Source organism: Vanacampus margaritifer, chromosome 12, assembly GCF_051991255.1.
Source record: "Vanacampus margaritifer isolate UIUO_Vmar chromosome 12, RoL_Vmar_1.0, whole genome shotgun sequence".
In the NCBI taxonomy this organism is placed as follows: Eukaryota; Metazoa; Chordata; class Actinopteri; order Syngnathiformes; family Syngnathidae; genus Vanacampus; species Vanacampus margaritifer.
Window position 1 is genome coordinate 10,378,443 of NC_135443.1, and position 25,885 is coordinate 10,404,327.

Consider the following 25,885-nt stretch of genomic DNA (forward strand, 5'->3'; position numbering starts at 1 on the left):
GTGTTATGTAGAGAAATGTTACTTCTTTAATTGTGAATAGTTAATTTGCATTGGTGCATATTTAGAAAAGCAGAAGTAATAGATGACAATGTCAGTAGGCTATATGCAGCGGGCCACTTAAAAATGAATGGCGGGCCACAAATGGCCCCCTGGCCATTGGACACCATTATTCTATATAAAATAGTTTTAATATAGTTAATAGTTGTATGTGTGGATCTCTTGAGGTGAGAATAAAGGCTTTCGCAATGTGTTCACTGTATGTGAGTGTTTAAAAAAAATAAAAAATAAAAATAAAAATAAGACTGTAAACTCTGCGTTCACTCTGTTGTATTGACGACTGATGACAGGTCATGTGACTTCTCTATCAGGAAGGAGTTCAGAAGCCACGCTGAAACCCAGTAGGCTTGCTGGGAGGGACTTTGTGGAGGCAACAAGTCCAAAGCTGGCGACAGCGGCTGGTAGCAGCTCTGACAAAACTTTTAGGAGGATAATTAGAGAGGCTTTTTCGACTTCAAATGTGTCATTAAAGTGTGAGGGTTAGCATGCGGCAAAGTTTGTCTAGACTTTTGGAGCGCGTCCTTCATATTACGCATGGCGCAGCGCAAGAGAACATTACAAGTTGTAGATGGGAAGATTGGAACGGAACTGTGTGTCACGTCACCCACTGGCCAAGCAACCGATTTACGCTTGAAAAAAGTAGCGCCAGTAATTTTCTACTTGTGGAGATGACGGCGTGAGAGCTCGACCCCTGGTGCACAGGCTGGACTTGAAATTGAGCCCATGTGAAATGGTTTCGACCTGGACTACAAGCTGGGAGGACATCACTTGACAGATGAGCGTGAGAACGAGCACAGTCTGTCCATCATGAGGATTCTGACTTTACTGTGCGCCATGGTCGGGCTGTGGAGGTCCAACGTGGCCAACAGAAACTGTCCGGACCTGATCGTGGACAGCTGTCAGTGTTCGGCCGAGAGGTCCAAAGACCTGAGCAGGCAGCACGTCCGAGTCAAAGTTGTGTGTGATGATGTGGACCTGATGGAGACACTGCACCCCAGCTTTTTACCCAACAGAACCTTTTCACTGTGAGTAGCGACAAACTTATGCAACTCAGCATGTGAGTGAAAGAGAGAGAGCGAAAGAGAGAGATGTAAGGTTTAGTCATGGTGGGTTATGGTTAATGAAAAGTAAAAATTAATTCGTTAAAAATCATACATAAACAATACATTTGATACACTGATCCAGAAAGCCATTGTAACCCTTAAGGGTACTTTTGTAAGGACAAAAAAAAAAAAGCACATTGCAAATTGTTTTTCACAGAGCTTATTTCCATTTTTCCAATAAATGCATAAATCATTGTTTTCCTCCCCTACATACTACTACAAGGTTGATAGCAATTTTCAATTTTACATTCAAATTTCGTAACCCAGCCGACCATGAAATCAGCAAAAACAAAATGACAGACCTCGTCATAACGGCAAACTACAGCGGCCTTTGTCAGCTGCCTTTGACTAAAATATACCCTATTAGCTGCATTATACTGAAAATCATTCAAATTTGCATGTTGCACTTTGATTGCAACTGTGAACCCTTCCTTAATATTCCCGTGTGCTCTTCTGTTGATGAAATAGCACTTCATACTCTTGGGGGGGTTGATAATGTTCCTTGCCTCTCTGCAGGTGCACTGACTGACTACTTCACTAATAGACAGTTTTATTTCTTGGAGACTTGAGGAGTGCCTTGAGAGTGTGAAAGTAAATATGAAATGTAAAGGCTATTGACAAATTACAGCCAAGCACGCATTTTGCACTGCAAGCTCGGTTGATTAATGGTGGCACTTTGCTTACAGTAATTTATTTAGTTTGGAGTTTTGTTTTGTGCAGGCAAAGAGACTTTTTTTCCTCTAAGTGGGGAATGGTTAAGGGCTGTGTTCTGTATTTAGAATTTGTCAAAGTGGTGCTTTTTGAAGCTTAAAGGTACTGAGGAAATTGGACTTTTTTAAAGTGGTGCATCTTGTTAAATAATGGTAATAAAAAAGAAACAATATTGGAATGTACAGTATACATTTGGAGATTTGGAACTAAGTAACTTGACTTAAGTTAGACTGACTTATTTGCATAGCAAAAGAGGTTTTAATAGCAGGATAGTATAATACATTTTCAGGTCTGGAAAAGTACGGAATATGTAAATTATTGTTATGGGCTGGACATGTATGGAAATAATAACAATCAAGATTATTTTGATTGTAATCACGATTAAAAAAAAAAAGAATTATCCACTGACTTCAAAACTTACTCTTTATTCTATTACTAAAACTTTGACTACTCAAAACTATCATCATAGCCTCATAGTATTCATCCATGCACGTTGAACTCTTTATTCTGTGAAATTTAAGCCTCTTGCATTTTCATTCTGCTACATCCTTGCACACATTTAATCCCTGTAAAAGCATCACCCATATCTCCTTAGCATATTTGTTTTAGCATATGTTATTGTTCTCTATTCATAAATTTTGGCATGGCTAACCTGGGACGTCGGGTATCGTATTTTGTGCCATACATTTGGAAATTGTGTCGGCATAAGGAAAAAGTTTTGAGGAACGTAAAAGTTCTTGAAACCCTGAAAACTCAACTTGAAATCTAAGTTGAAAGGACAATGAGAAAATAAATGAGTAAGAAAGTAAAATAGCAATTAAAAAACAACATATGCAATACCAGCTGTTCCTGTCATGCGCGTGCGTTGTCCTCGTATGGGCATTGTGGTGCCGTGCAATGTTTTAAAAACAAAGTGTGTTTTGTATTTAAATATACAATGTGTGGGATTATTTTTGTTGTGTTTTGTTTTACAGTAAACTCAAACTAGGGTGTCATTATACAGCACGCTCAGGGATGGCAGAATCACCTCCGCTAAATACCTGCTACGCAAGCAACGTGGTGCATTCGTGTTACGTTCACAACGTTGGGAACTTGCAAACGCAACACAGCGTTCTACACAGTAATTGTTTGATATATCGAGATAAGCTAACATCGAAATTTCGATTAATTGCCCAGCCCTAAACTATTGTACGGAAAAAATATTCATGTTTCCAACAACAACAACAGCTCTATTTTCTAAAAATAACTTATGAATATCTAACACATATAGAGATCGGTGTGTGTTTTTTTTTTCTGAGGACAGAAGTTAATAGTTGCGTCATGATTCAGCCTAATTCCTTGGTGAGCTGCTCTGACTGGCCAGGAAGCAGTTTTCCTGCGCTAGGAAATGTGACCTTTGTCAGGCTGAAGTGGCCTCCCCGCTCACTCTTTTGTTTAGATGTGCTGTGCAAATAAACACATATATCCAGGGAAGTGTACACATACCAATGTCAACTGTAGGCAGCCCCACAAATCTCACAAATGTTTACCAAAATGTTCTTGTCGTTTTCCCCTTGTCTTACAACCACAATGAACCACTTCCTCAGTGTAGAAACCATTGCTTCATATTACACGTTTATACTTGGGTGTTGTTATTTTTTCTAAAATATTGGTGAGGAGACGTCTTTCAATATTGCAGTGCGTTGAAAATGCCATAGAAAATAAACTCACAACTCAAAATCGTTAAACTACAATATAGAAGCTCACAATCGATATTTCTCAATTTAAAAATTTGAAATAAAATGCACTGTACTCACCATACATTCAGGTGCAGATACAGCAGAACTCAGGAAGTACATACTGCTTTAAAAATGCCCCAAATGTTTATTTTCGTGTTAAAACAAGACAGCCAGCAGCAGCGTTGATTGAGCTCTTTCTTTAAGTTCAGCTTTTCTTGAAAAGTTTGCATTTTCAGCTCAACCAATCAGAAGTATAAGCTGAACCAATCAAAGGAACGGCTAACATCAGTTTTAGTATTTGGGAAACTGAAATAAGAATAGTTCAAAATAGAAACAAATTCAAAAGCGTGTGTGGTCGATAGCAGAAATAAGGATTTGAAGGCGTTCGGCAGATTTCCATGGCAGCACATAAAAGCTGAAATCTGATTGTCACCCCCCCAAAAAAAACAAAACAAAAAAAACACACACACTGTGAAAACACTGTAACATATTTTTATGTGCATGAAAGCTCAATTGATTGACTGTTGAAAGCCCCTTAGGGACTGAGTGGAATATATTTCAGCCACCAGAGGCTTTAACCGGATATATTTTCAGCTCAAACATGTAAGGGTGTGTCGGCCAAAGAGAGATGTGTAGTTGATTGACAGTTGACAATTGAACAGGGCGTGGTTTTAGTCAATTGAACACACCCACAATTTTCCCACAATTTTAAAGCCTAATTTAATGATAATAAATTTGGCAGGGTTGTTATCAAAGCTCTTCTATGTGGTGTGTCAAATTTAGAAGACATTCATTTTCATCAAGTCAAAAATTTACTGTAAATGTAATCTTGGTTTCATTTTGTGTCATTTCTAGTTGGAGCTACTGATTATCTCATTAGTTTCACCTGCTCTTGTAAGTCGTGAGCTTCTGTGTCAGCCAATCATTACCTGCTCTACGCTTTCTGCCTTCTGCTGACTCATTTGTAATTGAAATGTCTGTTGGTATTTAGTCGACATGATTTTTTTCTGCTCTTGTCATGCTTAGCATATTTGTAGTCGGTGCTTAATAAATGCAGAGTTTTTTGGGGGGCTGTTCTGGTTCGTGTGTCTGATATTGAGAAGAATATATTTTCATATTGAATATATTGCATGGATTTTTGTGGTCAGTCAGTGTAATGCTTGAGAATGAACAGATGGTAAGAAAGCCTCCAATGGCTCGAGTGGAGAATTGCCTCACAGCTCAAGTTTTGTTTCATCACCGCTTATGTTGTTGGAGCTGACAGCTTGACTTGTGGCTCTAATGGGAGTGAGCGCACATAGCCTGTCCACAGGAAGAACAACAACAGATTTTGGAAGGGACCGTAGAATAGGGTAGACAAGGAATGGCAGACTAAGAGTCATTGGAGACATAAAGCAAGTGTCTAATAGAGTGTTGGGACACTCGGGACAAAAATGGTCCGAGATGATGTTTGAATAGTTGAGTCAGAGGCTCATTGACGTTCGTATGGCTTCTGCAAATAAGTTGTTTGGATTGTTTGCCGCTCAGGCGTAACTCATTCATGTATCTCACCCTCTAAGGCTCTTCCATGATAAAAAAAATTTGAACAATGAGGTGCATACTGAGAGAAAGCACGAAATATTAATTCTACATATGATTTTGTAGTCTCGTTTTTCTCAGTTGAGTCTTATATTCGATTTCTGTTTGCGTAATTAAAAAGCCATTGTTACTGGTGACTGCTGTGATAAATGTCACAATGACATCATTTCCTCCCCGCATATTTTACTTTCAGTTGGGTACACGGCGGCTATCTAATGTTCCCTATATTACTCCACGTTTGAACATTCACACAAACTCCTTGAGCATTCATTGGACAATGTTCATGATGAGAAACAATGCGTACTATTTTTATATCCAGGATGATACCACCTCTGCCTCAATTTGAGCCAGGAAAAACCCTGCTTATCATGTAAAATATTATAAATAAATAAATAAAAAAGAATCAGTATGCACCCTACGGCACTGCAAAATATTGTTTAATTACCCACAGCCATTTTAAGTACATTTTCAGTCAAATTAAACTTGTTCTGTCTGCACCACCACCTCGGTTAATGGCAAATTTTACATCTGTTCTAAATGTACAATAAAATGTGCAATAAAATAGTTTTCTTCTAAGTTTTCATATTCTTGTTAACAAAAATTTAACTAATAGAAACATGGCTGCATATTTTAGTCATTGATACATTAATTTCATAATGATTCATAAAATTGAGTTAAAATCAACAAGATGTACTGTGCTGTAAAAAAAAATAATGTGATATCGATTTGTGTTGAGGTAATTTTTCTGCCACTAGATGGCATAATTGCATTTGTAAGACAGTGACAGCTCAGTGCATTTTTCTTTTCATATTAAGAGCCACCTAATCTTTAACATGAAGTAACTTGCGAAATTCAGCACATTTTAAAAATTGTAAAATACAACTTGAACCCATATGCATTATTATTACATTTTTTTATTGCTAAATTTTGACGTGGACGTGTGTTCTGCATTGCGACTGGAATTCCCCCAGTACAGACAGGCTTTCCGAGTAAGGGGCTCGTTAATTTTTTTTTGTGACATTAAAGAAATTTTAAATTAACGCACTAATTTTGACATCCTTACTTTTAATATTTGGTTCAACAGAAGCATCTGTGTAATAATTGATATAGAACAGCTTCTCATGTGGCTAATAAAGTACTTAAAAAGGAAAAAAAGGTCTCAGCTATTGTAATTATCTGCTATATATTCTATTAAGACTTAGCAAATGCTGATTTCTAATTGGAACACAACATGTTTACAGTATTTTTATTCAGGAATTCTTCTGCGTTCTCAATACATTAGACATTCTCATGTATTGTTTTACTAAATTTTATTCTCCTGATATGCTCTAAACACTCTGCTTTGACATGTGGACAGAGGTTTGTTCCTAAGAGCACGGAAATGCTTTCGCTGACCGTACTTAAAATAAAAATAGTATTTAATGTGTACCTTTGCATTTATTTGCATCATGTTAATACATTTTCGTTAGACTGTTTTTTTCTATTATTATTAAGAACAATTGCTATTTGTTGCTTAAACCTGTACTCATCTCAGTGAGATGGTACTGCGGGGAAATTCAGTGCACTGATTCACTGCACTTTCGGTGCTAGTGAAAGTGATTTTTGTCTGGATTTGCGTATCTTCTTTGACGTAACCACACTAAGCTCTTCCAAAGCCTGCTTCAGTACTGTTTGAGAGGGAGATGAAATCTTTTGATCCAGATCTCCGGGTTTAGCATTAAGTCGTCTGCTGTGTGGGTCCTTGTCATCAGTGCAGGGCATTGCTGCGGCTTTTGGTGAAGCACTCGAAGAACATAACGCTGAGGGCCCGAGGGACAACATTAGAAACAAGTGCAGTGAAACAGCTTGGGGATTTTAAAGGGGATATATTATGGAAAATTGACTGTTATATTTTATATTTTTGGTCTGTGGAATGTCTTTTAAGTCATCAAGTGTGAAATTACAGTAAACACAAAACTACACTGATACTTTGAATTAGAAGTTCACAATTTTTTTCCATGATCCAGCCCAGAGCTCAATTTAGCAAATAAAATAGCAAAAAAAAAATCCAAAGTGAAATTAAATCAAATGTCATTCATCTTTTCCAGCACTCAAAAAAAAAACAAAGACAAGAAAAATTGCACCGTATTGTATGAAAAGTTGAAAACAGATTACAATGTAGTAAAAGAAAATATAAACAAAATGGTTTGATTTATGTATATATATGTATGTATATGTATATATATGTATGTATATGTATATATATATATATATATATATATATATATATATATATATATATATATGAATATATATATATATATATATATATGAATATATATATATATATATATATATGAATATATATATATATATATATATGAATATATATATATATATATGAATATATATATATATATATATATATATATATATATATATATATATATATATATATATATACATAAATATATATATATATATATATATATATATATATATATAGGTCCTAAAAACAAGGAATATGCTGTGTGATTGTAGTTCTGCATCCGTGGGGTATTCACAGACAGGTCATATTGAGACACCTGGGAACTGTTTTAAATCGTGAACTGAAGACAATGCAATGCATAATACAATATAGTAGTGTCTTCTTTAAATCAAGTGCTTCTCCATACAGTAAACGGACCATTTATTGCATTGCAGAAGCCTTTTTTAAAAAAAATTTTTTTATGTTTGTGTTACCTTAAATAGTTTTCTGCATTCTCTCGGCTTATTAAATTCTACAAATATAGTTTAGCATATTTATTCCCTACCTCCTTTTATATTCTGTCTTACTCTGTGGGAGCCCTCTCTTACTCTGCTAAGGTGCTGTTTGTGCCCTTCAGACTTCTGAGTAGTTCAAATTAATATTTCATCCACATATACACAATGCCTGTGTCTGCGTTCTCCTATGCATGCCAAATAAACCACAGGACAAGACAAATAAACCACAGGACAAGACAAGACAACTATTTTCCTGTAGATCTATCCTGTATATGTTGAACAGCCAATCAGGTGCTACCGCCAATCTCTCTTTGGTTCGCCTAACATTGTTCTTCACTGACTGAGAAGCTGACTTAGTGGTCGGACAGTTAATTCCAGGATGTCGACCCCTTTTCACTAATAGTATGAGAGATGACTTTTTATGGTATTATTCATGCGCATTTGCTACAAAATAACGCTATACTACCACTCTCCTTAATTGCAGTTCTATTATCTCATTGATCGTTGTGTATGATATTATCGATGTGTAGATTTGTAATTGGTTATTTCGGGTCCTGGGAGTTGGGATTATTTTTCTTGATATTTTTTTATTGTGCTACTTTTTTTTGCCGTAAAGATTTAAATCCTATATTCCTCATTACCAATAAAGGCTTATTCTATTTTCTATTATATTTTTTTAAGAGCACTAGAACATTTAATAGAACATCCAGTGTCTTGATGTCACCATCCCATGCAGGCCAACATTAAATTAACTATATAATCACTGTTCTCGCAACATTTCAAGATTGCTGTAAAAAAAATATTGTAGTTTTACCAACAGATGATGTTCTGGCTTATCCTTCTGCATAGCATCATTGGAAATATCGTAAAAAACATATTTAATTGGAACATGCAAAATATTTCGTGTTGCAGTTTGTTATCTGTATTTTATCAAAAAAAACAAAACAGCTGCATGACAAAAGAGGATTCCAAGTTGCTGCATTCCTCTTTCACATACTGTAAGTCTCCAAGTAGGTGATAAACAGACATTGACACAACCACTGAGAATCTGTACTGAAAGTGATGCAGCGTAGGATTTTGTCTTTTGATGCACCTTCAATAAACAAACTTGGCTGAGTACAGACAATAAGTGTGCTCTATTGAGTGCACTTTTAAACATCCATGCTCAGTAGGTGTGAATAATTTACATCTAAGTGGCTCCCAATCTTCTTCTGCTCTATCCTTGTTTTGGATAATTGTAAAGCATCTCTGTATAATACAATAAAATAATACAAATGCACTGATGATTGACACATTTAGAGATGCATTGTAAACAGAATGTGAAGTTACTTCTTTGAAATGCATTAACTGTATTTAACCTACTGGCCCGAAAGCACATAATCGAGATGCAATAAGTTGGTGTCCATATAAACAAAAACCCCAAGCAGGTTCCATTCGTGGCTCATAAACTGCCATTGGTGTGCTGCCAATATATAACAACGAAACAAGTGAAAAAATGCTCACCAGAAAGACTGACCCATAGCAGAACCCTATAATGTGCAGGTCTATTCAGAAAAACGTACATTATTTACTTACCTTTCAAATGTTTGGTGCAGTGCATTGTGGGATGCGTGACATCAACATCCCGAGCTCTTCTGGCTTTTTTTTGGTGGAAAGTATGTTTATTTCTGGTGAAACTTTTGTATTTTTTATTATTATTATTATGTATTATTGTATGATTATTTGTATTATATGTATTATTATTTATATTATTATTTTGTACAACAACAGCAACAATAATAATAATAATACATATAATAATAATAATAATTGAGGCTAAGCTGTTCAGATAATGGATGGATGGATGCATGGAAAATCCCACTTCCTCCCCACTACCACAAATTAGATGTATTGGCGTGAATTGAAAATGTGTGAAACCTGCATAAGGAATATGAACCACGTTGTTTTAACGAATTTTGTGCTTATTGTGTGCATGCATAAAAATATTCACCCAAACTGTGACTCTACAAACTATATATTTATAGTACTTACTACTAATGATGTGATCTTGCAAGAAGAAAAAACATAATTAGCAGATGATAGGAAAACTATCCTGACATATCTTACAGTATACTTTATCTAATTTCCTTAACATAGCCTGTTCATTCTTTGGTAAAAATAACAAATAATTTTCCTTGCTAAAAAAAACCCCCAAAAGACTAAATTTGGAATGTTGCAGGTTTTAGGGATGCAATTGAATCTGAACTACTGCTGTTAAGTTGCCTTATGAAAGAAAATAAACAGCCAGAGGGGAATACTTTTCTGAAGCAATGCAGGATGAGGTTAATCAGTCAAAAAAGATGTCACCTTATTCTCGTAAATTCCCCATCGCCTCATTCTCTACCACTTGAATAAACAACTTGGGAATTTCCTTCTCAGTTTTGATGGGTCGTATCCCAGGCAGATGTGCCTCACTATCATGTAGAGACTGTGAGAGTCTGACATGATGCTTCTCATAGGTAACCCCTGAAGCAATGTCAGTTTTCCCATCGAAGGTCAGTGTTGGTTGATATAAAATATGTTGTTTTCATTGGCTGCGCCTTTAAACTCTATCTTCTAGAATAACACTATTTTTGGCTGGGTGAAAAAAAAAAAGTGTCTCAAAAACTTGAGGCCAGTGGATTTAAATGTTTGTAATAATTAACATTGCGATCTCTCCTCCACTTGGTCCTTATGATTGGTGGTGTGGATGGTGTCGGTGTCTATTTTGGTTTCTGTTCTTGTGTAATAATACAGCTGGGTGTCTGTGGTGCACGCCGGCCAGGCTCATTTCTAGATTAGCTACATTTCAGACCACACAATGTGTCTCCCAGCTGTAGCGAGGACAAATTGGAAGCCTGAGCTCCCGTTTAAATGAAGAACTGACATAGATCTCACTTGTATTCATAAATCTCCGATTTAGAATCGGAACACTTGACAGGCATTGAAATGAACATTAGTTGTTGCTGCGGTGAACCTATATTATCATGTTGATGTCCTAAAAGCTGTTTTTCCCAACATTTATTGAGACAAGGTACCCACATTTAACACAAACAAACAAAAAGTCACCAACAAAATTGTGGCAAAAATATAAATACTCAATTAATTATGATCTCATTTCATTGTATTAACAAATTGACAAATCTTGACCAAAAAAAAAAAGGAAAAAGAAAAAGGAGAGCAATGATGATGACATGTCAAATCGGTAAAATTACCGAATGATCAATACTGAGCTCTCCAGAAAAAAAAATAATAATAATTGACAAATCTGGGTCTGTTTCACTAAACACAACGCTGATGCACTGGCATGATGCCATAATTTTCTTTTTTGTTTTGTTTTTTTCTTCTGGAGAGTATTGTTTATTCTGTAATTTTACCGATTTGACATGTCATCATCATTGCTCTCTTTTTTTTATTTTTATTTTTTATTTTGTATGTGGGTGAGTATGTGCATGTGCGTGTGCGCGTGCGTGTGAGTGTGTATTCATTAGTTCACCTAATGATGTCATAATTTTCTGATATTCTGCTGTATGAATGGCAACAGATGGATACACCATTTTATTCTACTTTATGATATTTAATGAACGTTCATTTAATTGTTCTGTTATTCACCATATAGAGTTGCATAGATTGATGAACAAATAAATATTTGTAATTAAGTATTAATTTTTGGACCTATAATTTCTCCTTTCCCAGCATTTTGTTCATCTCACATGGCACAGTACGATATTACAGCACCCTGAATGGGAAACATTGCCTTAAAGAAAGTTTACAATATGCATTACTTTTACCCTAAAATGACTGAATAGTTTTACTGTCACTACCTTGACAACCCTGAGATATCACTTACTAGTCATCTATAAGAGTGTTTCTCAAGCTTCTTACAGCAAGTAATAAAAAAAAAAAAGCCTTCTAAGTACGACTATAACTCCACCCAAAAATGTCTTTACAATAATAATTCTATGCAGCCCCACTAGTCTAAACATGGTATTCTGATTAACATTGTGTTTGTGAAATATAGAAAAATGCCCCATTTTTATCCATCTCAGGGGCAGCCATGTTGTCTCTTGCTGTCAACTGAAAATGACATCTCAGTTCTTCCGGGGTCAGGTAACAACCAATCACGTCTCAGGTTAACAACAACCGGTAAAGACATTTTTTTGGGTTGACTTCCCCTTTAAATATAGAAAAACTGAAATTAGCTAATTAAAAGTTTAAAAACAAACGTTTTTTAAAGATTAAACGCAAATGTATCGTACCAAAACGTTAAATAGAATTGAACTGCACAGGCACTGGCAGTGAATATTTTTGGGTGCCACTGGGGGGCGTCTAGTCGTACGGGTACCGCACTTTGAGAGTCACTATTTTTGCATTTGTAAACCGGCGATTGCTAATTAGCAACTGCATGCACTACAGTACTGCTGTTTTATTTTATTTATTTATTTATTTTTAAATCACAGCGACTTAAGGGGGAAGTCAACCAAAATAATTGGTTCACAGAGCTTTTTTTCATACAAGAGCCTTTGATTTGAGTCTATCAGTTTTTATAAGCATTTCAATTTTTTTGAAGGTTTGCTTTCGGTTGTGTGTAGTACATTGAGTTACGATACGATACGATACGATACGATACGATACGATATACTTTGATTTTCCCCGTGGGGAACTTTTTCCTGGACTCCGTCCAGCTGCCTTTGTCGTTCATATGGCTGGTGCTACAATTGCTCTTTAATTAACTGGTGACCAGTCCAGGGTGTAGTCCACATACTGTATGGCCATGACTAAGTCGGGATAGCCCTCAGTTCACTGTGACCCAGAACAGAATATGCAGCATTGAAAATGCAAGGAATGAATGGAGGGTAACACTAGTTAAATACAGAGTAGTGTGTCAACATGTTATTTTTTTGTTAGCAGAAAGCTTGTACATCAGCTGCATTCCACAGAATCTTCCCTTTTTCTTTGCAGTTTATCCACAGAGAACTTATTTGACAATGTAAATAATGAGTTGGACGGATACGCAGAAGTGGGCCTGTTTACATAATGATCAATTATGTTATTCCACTCATTTCCTGGACATTAGGCAGATGCCCGAATTGGGCACGTAGGGGCCGGCAAGCAGATACACACAAACACATACACAGCATATGACACGCTTGAGTTTGTTCAAACAGAGGCTGCCTGTCCCTGTGAGGGATGTCCGAAAAGGGAGGTGAAGGTGCTTTGGGAACAGGAAGTACAAAACCTAGTGACAGAGCAATCTATCTCATGATCTCACAACATCCATATGTGACTCTCAAAAGAATTGCTGTTTTCTTAAAGCAACAACAACAAAAACACCTTTGCAGTTTCAGCTTTCATTTTCAGTAAATGTATAACAATATTGGGAACCTGACCCTTTCAGCACCTTCTCACCATGTCCATTTCACTTCATGCCGGCATTTATTGGCTTAAAACGTCTTAAGTCAGAGAGCTTTGTGTGAAAATAAAACTGAAGTGACAGGGCCCCAGTAGGATATTGATGTCCGGATCAACAATAATGAAAACATATCAACTGTTGCTTTCTGACTTTTGGCTCCCTTCCAATTCAGCCAGCTTGGTGTTTCCAATTGAGTTCAGGAATTTCACACTGATACTTGGATGGTTGTGAGGTGGCGGCAGGGGGGGATAATAAACGTCACATTGTTTGTTAAACCATCAACACTTTCTGATCTAGTTCTAATCATTTCATCACAACTATGGATTGCTTAACTCAGAACTCATCAGGTTCTTCTTTAAATATTCATCAATTATTATTAGTGATTTTTATTTATCCTATCTACCATAACTACTTGATTACATTTCACAAATCATGTCATCCAGTAACCTTCTCTATGCTCCAGTGTAAGTTTTATCATATTAAGATCTAATCAATTTGAAATTCAAATGTAATCTAAAATAGCACACAAGTCTAGCTAACAGCCGTAAACCAAATATCTTGCTGCACACGAACAATCTGAACATCCTCAGGAAATTTCTGATTATTCCCTTATTGCACAAACAGTAAACATTATAGTTATCCTAGTACATACACACATTTTAATATTTTTCCTCCCAGCCATTTTCGCTGAAGCAACCCCCTTCGCTGCTGGCAGTTTTACTGGATTTTGACAGATTTTGCAAGGCCCACAGAATATTGTCTTCTATTGCTATAAAAACATTAGAATCTTTTCTTTCATCAGGAAAAAAAAAGCATATTTCTATCTGTTTCCGTTTTGCAGCCATTAGCATTAGAATATAGCTAAGTTTCATCATTATTTACAAATCTGTTAAGAACTGTGAGGAAATCAGCTTGTTTGCAACATGGCCCTGGTTGATCTCTTATACTCTCCTGCCACCTACTGACCGTTTTTGTACAACCACATCTTTGCAGTTCAGAGGCTGCATCAAAGCCTTCTGTATGCTCTAGCACAGAGGTGGGCATCGAGGGCCGGAGTCCTGCAGGTTTTGCATGTTGCCCTTCTCCAACACAGCTGATATATGATCAGCTCATCAGCAAGCTCTGCATAAGCCTGATAACGATACTGTTGATTGGAATCAGCTTGTGTTGAAAGGGAGAAACCTCCAAAACCTCGAGGACCGAGATTGCCCACCTCTACTCTAGCATAAAAAAAAACGAAACAAAAACAAAAAAAACAACAACAAAAACGTATGAATACGTCTTTGGGGCACTTAAAAAAATTAAAATAAAACATTTATAATTTTTGGGGAACAAATGAGTATTTATAATATATTATAATATTTTTTATATTTATGTAATCATTATAGTCTTATGAAAAGGAAGACGTTCAGGCTTAGTTCTATCTTGTTTTTTGACCACTATTATGTTACGTTTGAGCAAGGTAAATATTTGGTGATGGGATTTTTTTTTGTCTTTATCATATAGACAACGACTTGATACAGTCATTTAATTGAATTATTCATAATAAAAGTAACTCTTTTCACTACTTAATTTTTTTTATATCAAATAATTTGGAATTATTATTATTATTATTATTATTATTATTATTACAATGAATTAAAATAATGTCCAGCCGTTTTCCTTGATTTTTTTGTCACACAAATGTCTCACTCCAAAATGACAGATATCATATATGTTCTACCACTGCCAATTACTACAGCAGTCATAATAATAATAATAATAATAATTATGATAATAAAAAACACTGGATACTGGATATTTGATGATTTGTGGCGCATATGTCACATTTGTGGACAGTCCTAGCGCAGACGGTTAAGAAAAATACAATTTGTTGGCGCTATTAATTACACTAGTAAGTATGTTGCTATGACTTATCTTTTCATGGTGCTTGTGGAGTCGCAAATCCCTGTAATGGTTCTTGGTGGAACACAATTGTCAGCAAATCGCTCCTCATGGCGGCCGTTTTTGTAGCAAATCTCTAACATTGTTATTTTGATCAATGTCAGTTTTGTCAAACCCCAAATCAGTTCCAGGCCAGGGATGTGGACTCTTGCTAAATGCTAACAAGTTTTAAGACACATCGTGACTCGTGACACGCTTCCCGCAGCACCTTCAAAACAAAAGTCATTACACATTCCAGCTTTATTGTGACGCGGTGCGACGACATTTACCTAGTTACCTAAAGCCATTATTCCCAACACTGGTGAACTGTCCAAGAGGTAAAGCAGCACTGTAGTGATGATTTAAGAGCTAGATAGTTTAATCGATATTTAACAGATAGGAAATCCAGAAACACCAGTCAATGAGTGTTTAAAGTGACATCAATCTAGGCAGTAGAATAAGTATCCTATAAATCATCAGCAGTCTGCTCTGTTGCACTGTGGCTCTGAATGAAATTGTGTGTGTGTGTACATGTGAGTGAATCAGAAACAATAAACTAGACCTGCGAAACCGAGCCTGTGGCTCAAAACGTTGAGTTGAATATTAAAGTGACTTTTTTTCCTTTCAGCCAGAACAAGAAAGTATAAACATTTGTCTGCCACAGACTGTTCTCTGTTGGGAAAAAAAATACATATTTGTAATTCCTACTTTGACAAAAGTGACATGATCACTGATGCTAATAGGAGTGATAATGCTGTCTGTTGATGAACTTTTATAGACAATATCTACTCATAACTCACTGTGAGAAGGACTTTAAATAGCTTGTGTGATTTATATTAGAAATGTATCTGTTACACCTTGCCATGATGTTTTATTTTAGTCAGCTGCACATACTGTAAAACATGCTCAATTTATTACAACTGCCAAAGTAATATACTTTAATCTAATTGTGTCAGAATTTTTTTTCATGCCTGCAAACTGGAACTATAATGCTTTTGCCTTATTACAGTTGTATTACACTGTACATACATTGGTAGCATTTGTGTATCCTTGGGATTGGAAAAGATATTGATATTGTGATACAGCTTATCCCTAGAGTAAATTTTTGATATTTTTGATGATCCTACACTGTACTTTAAGCGCAGGACTGCCGTAGGCAGTCAACAATAGTCTTGGATGGCGGCCTTTGTGACACCCGCGTACGTTGACATATTGGATATGGCAAAGTGAAGCGATTGTTCATTTTCTTCTTTGAGATTTATCCCTTAAGGACAGAACTCATGGGATTAATACTGAACCATTACTTTTTATTGTATTATGTCCTTGTAACATCATTTTGCAAATATAATTTGCAGATTTTATTACAAGTACGATGGCCGTATCCAATAAGATGGAAGTGCTGTCATCTTGCATGAAAAAAGAAAAAGAAAAGATAAATCCCAAAGACGTATTTATGCATTTGTTAATGTTTTTTTTAAGATAGAGCATGCAGAAGGCTTTAATGCAGCCTCTCAACTGTAAAGAATGATTGAAGAAATGGTAGTTATTACACAAACGGCCAGGAGGTGGCAGCAGAGCAAAGGAGATCAACCAGGGCCATGTTGAAAAAAAACCTCAATTACTCACAATTCTAAACAGATTTGTGAATAATGATGAAACTTAGCTATATTCTAATGCTAATTGCTTCAAAATGGAAACAGATATATAAAATATACACACAATATTCTGTGGGACTTGCAAAATCAGTCAAAATCCAGTAAAACAGCCGGAGTGAAGTGGATTGCTTCTGTGAAAAAGGGTAAGAGTGGATGAGTTATTTTAAGATTTTGGAATAGTCAATGCTTCGCTAGTATTTGTGACATGATCATACTTATGTACTGTGTATGCTGACTTCATTTCTAATCACAGTTTGTCCTTGAACAGAAATCTCAGTAACAACAAGATCGCTGTGCTGAGGAACGGCTCCTTCTATGGCTTGGCAGCTCTGGAAAAACTGTAAGTACTTAAATCAAGCTCACTTTATTGTTTTGTCCTCCCCTGAGTCCCAATATAGCTGTCATTGTACTGAAGCTGTAGAAAGCCAAAAGGAAGACATAGTGGGAATTAGGAGTGCAACTTGCAGAGGTTTGCCAGTAGTTTTCACCTTTCATTCCGAGTGCTTAACCTCAATTGCTACAGTAAATGTCTTAAAATAGATAATACAAAGCGTCATATAATAAAGGTCTAATGTAGTGCAGAATGTGGGAGCTTTGACAGTGTGCAAACCTTGTCAGCGAATACGACATACTTCATAGGCTCAGCCTGATGATATCTACAGTGACCGTACTAGTGCTCATGCCTGCCCCCTGAAGGCAGCAATTGATTGCTTTCACCTCTGCGGAGCCCTCTAAGAACTGTCTCTCTACCTGCTTGGGTGGTGACATTTGTAGATAACAAGGATATGCAGCATGTATATTGCTCTACTCTTAATTCAGTCATAGTACAAGATGCATAATGTACTTTGTGCCCTTACGGCACACTTTATGGACAAAGGTATTATGAAAAATATGACAATACTTTTCTTCGTTAATTAATCAATTATGGACGGCTTGTCTACTTAGTTCCCCCTGAGTTACACAGTAATTCTTGAGCCCCCCCAAAAAACATTGGTTGATAACTTCTCGCACTAGCTACTACTACTATTTGGATGTCCTACTGAAGAAGAAAAAAAAAAAAAAATATATATATATATATATATATATATATATATTCTTGCTTGGTTAAAGAAAAATTATAAATACAGAAGACAAAAAAACACATTTGCATGTGATAAGGATCAACCAACTGGTTTTCATTTTAATATAATCAACTTTTTTTTTTTTTTTACTTAAAATTAAACTGTGCTAAGTAGCACACTAATTTCCTCTGAAACATTTGTGAGATTTTAGACAAATTTCTCCCCATAGATCTTGGCCTATGAGACTAAGTGCCATTGGAATCTTGGCTGCGGATTTGTCGGCTAAAAACAGCGCATTTGAGTAAGCCTGGTTTGCTAATAAGCGATCAGTAGGACCGGCAACTAATGTCAGCATCAAAGTTGCAGAGTCCATCCGTTCGCCATTTTCCGAACCGCTTATCCTTGCGAGGGTCGCTGGCGTGCTGGAGCCTATCCCAGCTGTCTACACGCTGTCATGAGTAATCTGACGGCTGGGGCACTTTAGCGCTGCAAGCTAGCGCGGCTAGCTTTCTGCTAGGTGCTGATAGCTCGCTGCTAGCTAGCAGCCACCGCTAAATACTGGCAACAGGAGGTGAACAACACAATGGAAAAAAATATACAAAAAAAAAAAAACAACCAGACAAAAAAAAAGTGATGAATGCATATAAGATCTCTTAGACCAAGGTTTTGTTGTAGGTGACACCACAGACAGCAGTGGACCTTTCTGTTCTTCATCTCCCGTTCTGGGCACTCTGCTCATGTTTTGCCGTATGGAGCGTTTGGATAGATTTGTCAATACACTTGATGCCTGGCCAGGTACGCTCAATGAACAGAAAGTGACTGCCAATTGTTCCTTGGTCTGGCACATTGGACTCGTGTGCTTGGCTGGCTGCATGACAGGATCAGAAGAAGTTGGCAGTGGATAGGCAGGTTTAACAGTGCATGTGTGTGTGATTGCACCGTTCATCCTGATACTTTGGGCTCACGTTGCTTGGGTTCCTGAACAGCAAACAGACCTGGTGTGATAACCATGCGGGGGAATTGTGATACTGCTTCAATGGAATGTCTCAATGCTCTCTTTCAATTTCTTTTAGTTGAATAATGTCAAGTCACTGTAATGTATCATACTCTGGATTAGATGATTTTATGGACAGACAAGAAATGAATGACAGGGATAAAAATGTGGTTAGTTTTATGTGATACCTTACAATTCGTATAGTACTTCATTAAAACAACACACTTGAGATGTCTAGCTAGAAAGATTGACAAATGGAGTTGTTAGAACAATCTTGCATGACCGCTTAAATGTTTTTTAAAGTGTTTCAAAGGGGGCGCAGGTATCATATTCAAACAGTGAACATAGGTCATTTCAATATACTATACTGTAGGTATTCATGTTACCCTAAACTCAGAATTATTTCAAAACCGGAATAGCATAATCATCATCAGTATTAATGAAGGGTCTCTGTGTATTAGATAATGGACCGAACCCCACCCCCCAACCCTCCAGCCTCTAATATGTTACTGACAGTGGGTCCCACGGTAGCAAAGCATGAACAAAGCTTTTCACTGTTTCCTGGTCAGTTAGTTTTGCCATTTCATCATGGGTTCCCACCACACAAACCTCATTGTTTGAGTGCCAATGAAGAATCGACTGTACAGTATGTCAAGCAGATTGCCTTTCATTTTATGCCCATTTATTATCTTTATACTTCATAAATACCTGTATTATTCAAAATGTAAAATTAGTATCTTAGAGTAAAATTATAATTTGTTTTTGTATATTTTTTTACATTACACCGTAACATTATTATTATTATTATTATTATTATTATTACAAAAGCAGCAACTAAAGTGACTAAATAGACAGCTTGATGCAGTCAAAGTCTCACAATTTAGGTCTGGCATTTGCAATTGTTCACTCTGCAAACTCAATGGCAAAGGCCTGATGAAGCATCCTTGAAAAAGTTTAGAAATTAATTGTATTCAGCTTAAGTGTGAAGGCGTCTCCATGGGAGGTGATTGATGAGAGTCTAGCGAGTCTCCGAAGGCCGCATCATTCTTCCGGTTATAATTCTGACAACAATGTGTCTCTAAGGTTATCCATATCATGTCATGTGTCAGAGGTTAAGTTTAGGAACAGAAGAACAAAATGTAAATATGATATTCCAGCTTCATTTTATATATAAATGAAGCTGGAATATCATATTTACATTGTACTTTAGTTGCACATAAATAGCATATAGGCTACATTGTACCACTCTCAAAATCTATTCTATTCTATTCTATAGTCTATTGCTTTGTAGTTGTAACTATCTCACTCACAACAATTTTATTCAAATACTGTGGTGATTACATTCCCCCCCCCAAAAAAAAATCATACAACTTTCATAAAGTAAGTGAAAGACTTTCAAGCTTTCAACTAATGCTTAGTGATGCCTTTTAATAATACACTCACTAGGTATATCTATGGTACCGTAATGTATTTTCAAAAGGTTATTTTTACGGCAAGTGTGGTGGTGCGAGCAGTTTCTAATTAAGGGACGCGGCCAGAGTAAATGCCTCTGAGATGTGTTGGCAAAAAGTACTCAAATAAAAATCACAGTCCCTCAAATCTGTGTGAATTAACCCTTAAGTAGGTGACCATTAAATTTGGCACTGGCGGCCCATGATGCAGATGCTATATAACAGGTAATAAAACACAGATCACACTCGGTATGTTTACAGGCTCATATTAGTCAAGCTACATCCATAGTTTGACAATGGAACTGTCGTATTCCTCACACACATCTGATTGAATTTAATTTTCCTCTTAATTAGGTTAATTCCGTTTATTGCTGGGGTTCTGCAATAGGTGAAGCCCACAAAGTAGTCATCTTTATATTTTACATTTATATGATCGTGTACGGCGGCCGTCGGGTTTTTTGGTTCTCCATGATCCCCCCCCCCCCCCCTCATTTTGCCAGTGTTTTTCAAGAAAAATGTACATTGAATGTTTATCAGCGTTTTTGAATAATTTTTGGGGTTCTGTATGATCAACCATTTTGTTATCGTACCATTTTCGTCTGCATCATACAAATTGGATGTAACTTCATCAGTATGTCTTTAACCCTGGATAACCCACGGGGGTCAAATTTGGCCCCTATAAATTCTGCTACTCAAAGAACAAAGACCTTTTTTTTTTTTTTTTTTTACAAATTTAAAGTCCAGAGTGCCATTTCTGACCCCTGCATGGGGCCATCTAGTGGATGAATATTGCACTTACATGAGCCAGAGTGGTGGTGACAAGATGGCTAAAATGCAACAAATAAAACAACAAATATATATTGTTCAATGTAGCTGTGTATTTGATTGATTATTTTCTTAAATTCTAAATAGTTTACTGACAGTTTTTGTTATTCAGATTTTGGAAATGATACCCCTAAATCCCAAAGGGTCAAATTTCGCCCTAATCCTAAATTAGGGAATAAATTGAAAAAAACATTGAAAAAACATATATTTTGGTGTTCAGTGAACTTATAGCAGTCATTTAATATATAATTCATAATTTTCAAAGAAGAAAAGGGTTCTTGGGTTCTCCAGGATTAAATACCCCAAAATAGGTTGAGATATGTTAATGTAAAAAAAAAAAAAAGCTACCTTTCAACAATTTTATGGGATTCAAAGATTACTTCCCAAACACGATAAATGAGTCAGGCAAACGAAAATCAAGATGCGCAAACGCCCAAACGCATGTACACTGTCTATGAAAATCGATCCCATTGTCTTATTTGGTGCATTCCGGCATCTCATTTCATTAAGTGCGTAGACAATCAAATTCATCATACGGTGTCACTTTCCAGTTGGATGAGTGCCCAAGTGCCTGCTGCAGGTTTTAGTTTTGTTTGCCTTCTTCATGTGGAACCTGACCTTTTGCAAATATGATAGTGTTCTGATAATTTCATCAATACTGGGTTATATTCACTTGCCTCACACATGATTAAATAATACAGTTGTATTAATAGGAGAGTGGTCTTCTTTGTAGGGCTCTGCTTAGTGGTTAGTGGTTGAAGAGTACAGTATATCATTGTGACTGTGTGGAAATGTGTGTGTGTGTGTTACTCATATTGATCCAGAAAGAAAGCTGTCACATTAGCTGTGTCCCAATTCATGGTCTTCATCCTTTTACAAGCTGCATTTTGAGACCCGTCAACATCAGCTCAGAGGCTGTCCCTATTCGATAAAGTGTGAAGGCTCCTGGGAATGAGTTCTGACAAACGCATCCTCCTACAACTACTGTATTGGAGTTTTGAGCATGACCGTCCTTCGCAATCTTTCATATACCAAGATTCTATGTGCATTGTTTTTTAGGCCTGAAAAACAATTAAAGCAATTCATCACTGACTTTTTTTTTATACTTTGACAGCACTAAACTAAACACAACCTTCTCCCAGTTATTTACTATTAAAACATTTGTCCTTAACAAAACAAAACAGATTAACCCTGGAGAACCCAAGAACCCTTTTCTTCTTTGGAAAATTATGAATTATACATTAAATGACTGCTATAAATTCATCCATCCATCCATCCATTTTCTTGACCGCTTTTCCTCACAAGGGTCGCGGGGGTGCTGGAGCCTATCCCAGCTGGCTTCGGGCAGGGTACACCCTGAACTGGTTGCCAGCCAATCGCAGGGCACACAGAGACGAACAACCATACTCACAATCACACCTATGGACAATTTGGAGTGTTTAATTAACCTGCCATGCATGTCTTTGGAATGTGGGAGGAAACCGGAGTACCCGGTGAAAACCCACGCAAGCACGGGGAGAACATGCAAACTCCACCCAGGAAGGCCGAAGCCCGGACTCGATCTCACGTCCTCTGCACTGGGAGGCGGACGTGCTAACCAGTCAGCCACCGTGCTGCCCTGCTATAAATTCACTGAACACCAAAATATATGTTTTTTCAATTTTAACCCTTTTATTTTAACTAGCTCAGAGTTGCTAATTTATCAAAATATATATAAAAAACATACTCCTAGGCATTCTGCAACATGATATTAAATAGATTAACAAAAAAAAACACAATTTTACCATCTGATGGTTTGCTGAGAAGATGGTTTTGTTTGGATTGATTTCCAGCTCAACAAAACAGCATGTTGCCAGCCATCTTGTCACCACCACTCTGGCTCATGTAAGTGCAATATTCATCCACTAGATGGCCCCATGCAGGGGTCAGAAGTGGCACTCTGGACTTTTGAAGTTAAATTTGTAAAAAAAAAAAAGGTCTTTGTTATTTGAGTAGCAGAATTTATAGGGGCCAAATTTGACCCCGTGGTTTCTCCAGGGTTAAAAAAAAACATAGAAATAAAAAAACTGATTAACTCAAATGTTTTAGCTGTTAAATGTAGCATTTTATTTATTATTTTTGCATTTTGAGTGTTGGCTGTGATGGGTTAAATGCATCGGTCAAATCTCACGTAAATATACGGGCATGAGCATAGCCAATAAATAATTTCATCTTTCATCATTTCATGAAACTTGGCCTACTTTATTTTTCATTTAATGCATCATTTCCTACAAGTTTAAAATGAAATCCCAAGTCAAAAGATTTATTCTTACCTACTGATATGAAACATATCTTTAACTGGATTGCATTTTAATTACCCGTAGGCAGTATTTTATTTTGAAATGGCTTGATCAGAACCAACAAAAAGCCAAAAAATGGTCACAATAACGCCTAGGGGGTTTTAACTGGACCGCCCATATACAGGTCAGTAATCACAGTGTTGACCTTTGCAATTCAAGTACGTCAGTTCATATTAAACAGGAAGCATTATCTGCTAATTCGGCAAAGCAGTTGAGGGCCGCTAACACAGGTCAAGATAAAAGAAGGTGCTGCAGGCACAATGGATGACTTCTAGTCCTGCAACCTCCAATTGCTCTTTAGTGGCGCGTTGCACACGATCAAAGACAATTTGGATTAATGCAGAGATGAGAGCTACGCGTGCATGGACCTGACTGGACTAAAAGGCTACTATAACATAAAGGCAGCTCTGGTACTTTTTTCTTTAAAGTAAGCTGAATTGTTCTATATAAAGAATAAATCTGTGAATGGTAGTTTATTTCTGGATAAAGCAGTTCTGACATTTGTACAGTACTTTAAAGATGCTGTAAAGGACAGAAAATGTCTTGGAAATTTGAAACCATTTACAGAAGAGTATTTTTAAGCATGCCAAATTGGAATGTTTATAAAAAAAAAAAATCATCAAATATAGGCTATGAAATAAGGCTCCAGACTTATGACATTTTCTTTGGCCAGCTGAGAAAACCAGAGGTGAGAATTTGGTTTGTGTTGGAGGTATTTTGTTGGGGGTGGTGGTTGACGCAGAGTCCTTGAATGAAACCACATTGTGTGTTATTCCCTTTCTGCTGGATGTAAAAGCAGGAAATGGTCAGTACTGTCCAGCGTGCATGTTGTTTTTTATAGTTTGAAAACCAAAATAATATCTCTGAAGTCCATATTTGTATTTAATTAATTATACAGGGTGTCCATAAAGTCTCTTTACCATTTAAAAAATTTATTAAAAATGCAATTGATTAGATATTTTATTCAGATTTGTTCTAATGTATTCAGTGTTTAAAAAAACACACAGTGTTTATCATTACTGACCTTAAGCAAAGGATTACTGATGCCATTGCCACAATTGATGAGGCTATGCTACAGCGAAAATGGCAAGAAATCGAGTACCGTCTTGATGTGCTTCGTGCAGAGGTAAAAAAAACTTTAATAAACGCTGAATACAATAGAACAAATCTAAATAAAATATCTAATCAATTGCATTTTTAATAATTTTTTGAAATGGTAAAGAGACTTTATGGACAACCTGTATATACTTTAAAAAAAAATTTTTACCCTTCCATCCATTTTATATACCACCTTATCCTGTTCAGGGCCATACTGGTCACCCGTCCATCACAGAACACATGTAGAGGCAGACATTCACAACAGGTCCTTTTGTTAGTTGACCACTGCTGGCAAAATCTTAATCCATGAACTGTAAATAAGTTATCATGTATGATTTGGTATGAAGTCACATTTCCAAAGAAAAAGCATGTGTTCTCAGCCCCTGTTTCACCACTTTAACTCTTGACTCCTTGTTTTGCCCTCTCCAGGGATCTGAGGAATAATCTGATAAGCACAGTGGAGCCCTGGGCCTTCCGTGGTCTGCTGACTTTGAGGAGACTGTAAGTATTACGGAGTCTTGTAATAGTCTTCTTTAGGGGACAAGAGAAGAACTCATCTGGCCGCCTTCTCGTTTTCTTTCTTTTTTGTTTTATGTTGTCTTTTTCATGGCACAGTGCTAAAGGCAGGGGTGCTGCTGCAAGAAGTTTCTCTTAAGTCCTATTCTATTCTATTGGACATTACAAGAACGTAATATTATATTCAGTAGTATGTAAAATGAGCTGCAATATACAGTGTACATTCCCCTTTAAAAGTAGTCGAACGATGAGGCCAAATTCTTTATTTTTGCTGGAGACTGAAAACATCTGAAAACATCGTAAGATAAATATGAGACAAAATAAACATTTTAACTTATTCTCATTTATTTAAATATTTATCTGATGCAACGCAGATGGTTTGACGAATGTTAGGTGAGCAAATGCATTAGATCTGTTTAAACTTAAAATGGGTTAAAGTGAATAAGACTGATATTTATTATTATTATTATTATTATTATTATTATTATCTCATTTGCTTAATACGTTCTATTTTAAATCTTTTAAGTGTCCCAAAGATGTAATTATACGTTTTTTTTTTTTTGCTAGAGCACATAGAAGGCTTTATTGCAGCCTCTCAACTGCAAAGAATGGTTGAAAAAAATTATAGTTATTACATAAACGGCCAGCAGGTAGGAGCAGAGCAAAGCAAATGAATGTTGAAA

The 25,885-nt window shown here is 36.4% G+C and overlaps 1 protein-coding gene across 1 annotated transcript in view; it reads left to right on the forward strand.

Moving 5' to 3' along the window:
* The first annotated feature begins 382 nt into the window (after positions 1 to 382).
* The window catches only part of adgra1b (adhesion G protein-coupled receptor A1b), a 148,846-nt gene continuing 123,343 nt past the window's right edge, over positions 383 to 25,885 (forward strand). The window contains exons 1-3 of the mRNA XM_077582707.1: positions 383 to 1,082; positions 17,187 to 17,258; positions 25,116 to 25,187. Coding sequence (XP_077438833.1) covers positions 865 to 1,082; positions 17,187 to 17,258; positions 25,116 to 25,187 — 362 coding nt within the window. The 5' untranslated portion in view covers positions 383 to 864. The remainder of the gene's footprint in view (positions 1,083 to 17,186; positions 17,259 to 25,115; positions 25,188 to 25,885) is intronic.